We start from the raw sequence: 3574 nt of genomic DNA, 5'->3' as shown, positions 1-3574 counted from the left end.
ACGCACACGCGCTGTGGACGCTGGGGCTGGGGCTGGGCGGGGCGGCGCGCCTTGTGGAAAAACTTGGCGCTGGGTCTCCTGGTTTTCCTGGCCATTTCCTGCGCTTTCCCTGCCATTCCCCGCCCCGCGGGCGCTCACGGCAGCGGCCACAGCAGTCTCAGGCTCATGTGTCAGTGATGCAAACATATATATGCTGCTCATAAAAATAGTAGAAGAGTTTTTCTAAACAGGGGAAGGAAAGCGTGTTCAGATTTACGCAACTCCTGACACGCAAGGCCCCGTCGGTCCGACTCACGGAGGTGAAGACTGAAGAGGGAGTGAGCGAAATTGCGACAAAGATAATGGCACGTAGTATGAAAGCCTCCCTGCTGAAGACATGCACCTGGACGCAGAGGAGCGAAATTGCGACCAGAGGAGCCGGATGCAGGGTGAGTTTCTCAGGAGCTGCAACATGTTTGGTTACAGGTGTAAGAATTGGCTTCAAATGGGAAAAGGAGTAACAGTCGTAGACCCACAAAATAAAACAGGTATCTGGAGCCTAAAAGCAAGGGCCCAAATGGGTACCTCCGCGAGGGTCACAGATTTGCATCCCTAATTTGTCTACTCAGCCCCTTCCACTGAGCTATACTGACAAAACCTGAACAAAAACCGACTCAAAAAAACCAAGAAACAAAAACCAGAACAAAAACCAACTAAAAAAAACCAAGAACAAAAGCCAACTCGAAAATACCAAGAACAAAAACCAACTCGAGAAAAACCAGAACAAAAACAGCTACCACCAAAGGACGGGCGCTGATGCAGACAAAATGGAATTGGAGACAGCCAACAATTACTCAGAACATGTTTAAAAGGTTTTTGCATTCAGAGTCCAATCACAGAGTCAACGAACCAACATAAACACCATGTCCAAATGACTGAATCAGTACCAGGTAAACATTACACAGACAGACAACGACTTGGATCTGGAAGGAGCACAGCTAAACGCTAAACGACGCGACGATAAACTTATCTCACAGACGACTGAGAAAATGTCCAGTTTAAGCTAGAGATGCTCCTTTGCTATATATTTTCTCACTCTTTGGAAGACTTGTTGATCAGGGACTTGTGGATGTGCGGGATCACACCTCCACCAGCAATGGTGCCCTTGATGAGGGTGTCGAGCTCCTCGTCTCCACGGATGGCCAGCTGGAGGTGACGAGGGGTGATACGCTTCACCTTGAGATCCTTGCTGGCGTTGCCAGCCAGCTCCAGGACCTCAGCCGTCAGGTACTCCAGGATGGCAGCAGAGTAGACCGCCGCAGTAGCACCAACACGGCCATTGGCCTGAGTCCTTTGCTTCAGCTGACGATGGATACGGCCCACAGGGAACTGAAATATCACATAGCCAAGAATTAGTACATGGAGCATGCCTAACAATAAAAAGGGGCCTACACGAAAATTGCATAACAGTAACATCAAATCGAAGGATGCAAACACCGAAAATCAAGTGTCTTAGTAGGATTTCGTCAAAACATCTGACTATTAAAGACCTACCAACTTAGGACTGTGAAACAGATGTGAAAGCAGAAAGCACGTACACACAAGTCGGTATCACAGATCAGCATATGCTAACAAACTATCACTTGTTTGGTACAGTACATGATACCAAGAAAGATTCAGCATGACTAGTGAGATTGATGTGACAACAGTATATCATACACACAATAAAACTAGGACGTGTCGATTAGTTAAGGGGGAAAAGGCCACAATAGCCTCATTCAATCATTTGTGTGTCTCCCAGCATAGCTCACCACATACATTCCCAAAGGGGCAAATTACAGAATCACAACCTCTCTAACCATCAGACCGAAGCTAATGTGATATGATCTCCATCAGTATATTCCCCAATTGCCCATCTTTCACTATTATGACCATAACACCACTGCAGTCTCATCCACAGTTGCATTTCCTAGGTCTACAGGATCGAGGGTCAAGCATCGCCGGTGGCCAAACATAGGGATCAAAACACTACCGAAACAGTTTCAGGACGATGACCCAAGAACAACGATGGGACAAGGCATACTATGGTTGCTTAACTAATTAATTAGTTGCCTAATTACATGCCTTAATTCTAGTGATAATTTAATCTATGCGAGCTATATATGGAAATATGGAATTACTTGTCTTTAATAAAAATAGGAAACAATGTAATCTAAATCCTGATCTACATCCAACCCGATTAGCATCTAGGCAGGTCAAGGGAGACATGGCAGCAGCGAACATACACCTGTGCTCCCTCAATGACCCAGCCCGGCCCCCTAGGCTTCCCCGGCTGCTGGGTGCGGCGACCAAGCCCCGACCACCATATCCATGCCTAGGATAAAGTGACCACGGAGGCCTCCAGCGGTGCAGCTCCACTACCAGCTCTAGCGGATGCCACCGTTCCTGAGCTGGGGCCGCGAATGGGTCGCACCCCCGCCGTCGACTCGTGTCGTCCCGCGCCTCAATCCCGACTCTAGACCCTGGTCAACAACCCCCGAAATGGGGCCGCAGCATTGTTTCGCGCTTCCGACAACTATGGACTCACCACCTATCCATAGACGCATATCTGCGCTTCCGCAGCAGGAGTATGGACGCACAAGGAATCCTATCATCATGAAATCTACAAAACCTCGATGCATATCATGAACCGAATCCTCCGCTAAGGCAACCAGCCTCAAACTGTACAAAACTTATAACCCAATAGATGTGCCCACGCTCCAATCAAACAAACAGATCATGATGCTAACACCAGTCCACTTAACAGAACTAGACAGAGCAAACGCTTACCCAGATCTACAAAAATCCTGTGAAGCCCTACAACTAATCTAATTAATTAGTTGCCTAATTGCATGCCTTAATTCTAGTGATAATTAAGGAACAGTCTTTATCTACATGAGACATATATGGAAATATGGAATTACTTGTTTTTAACAAAAAATAGGAAACAATGTAATCTAAATCCCGATCTGCATCCAACCAGATTTGCATCAAGATAGGTGCAGCAGCAAACATACTCCTGTGCTGCCTCAACGATCCAGCCCGGCACCCTAGGCTTCCCGGTGCGGCGACCGGGCCCCGGCCGCCATATCCACGCTTAGGATAAAAGGACCGTGGAGGCCTCCCACGGTGCAGCTCCACAACCGGCTTCCGGCACAGCTGCGTGGACAGGGATGCCACCAACGCCAGGCAAGTCCCCGTTCCTAAACTAGGGTCACGAATGGGTCATGTCCCTGCCGTCTACTCAAGTCATCCCACACCTCAATCCCAACCCTAGATCCAGGTCAACCATCGCAGAAAAGGGGCCACGGCATCGTTTCGCATGAATAGGTCGCGTCCCCGCCGTCGACTCGTGTCGTCCCGCACCTCAATCCCAACCCTGGATCCAGGTCAACCACCCCAAAAAAGGGGCCACGGCATTTTCCGTGTGAATGGGTCATGGCCCCGCCATCGACTCGTGTTGCCCCGCACCTCAATTCCAACCCTAGATCCAAGCGAACCACCCCAAAAAAGGAGTCATGGCATCGTTCTGCGTGAATGGGCCACGTCCCCACCG

At 49.0% G+C, this 3574-nt stretch overlaps 1 protein-coding gene across 2 annotated transcripts in view; it reads right to left on the bottom strand.

The window, feature by feature from the left end:
• Nucleotides 1-836: 836 nt before the first annotated feature.
• The window catches only part of LOC119311772 (probable histone H2A variant 3), a 4247-nt gene continuing 1509 nt past the window's right edge, over nt 837-3574 (bottom strand). For both annotated transcript variants that reach the window (XM_037587473.1, XM_037587474.1), the window contains exon 3: nt 837-1368. In XM_037587473.1, the coding sequence (XP_037443370.1) occupies nt 1072-1368 (297 nt within the window). In that variant the 3' untranslated portion in view covers nt 837-1071. The remainder of the gene's footprint in view (nt 1369-3574) is intronic.

Source organism: Triticum dicoccoides, chromosome 5B (genome assembly GCF_002162155.2).
Source record: "Triticum dicoccoides isolate Atlit2015 ecotype Zavitan chromosome 5B, WEW_v2.0, whole genome shotgun sequence".
NCBI classification, from domain to species: domain Eukaryota; kingdom Viridiplantae; phylum Streptophyta; class Magnoliopsida; order Poales; family Poaceae; genus Triticum; species Triticum dicoccoides.
Note: the sequence above shows the minus strand (reverse complement) of the source record. Positions and strands in the feature narration are given on the sequence as shown.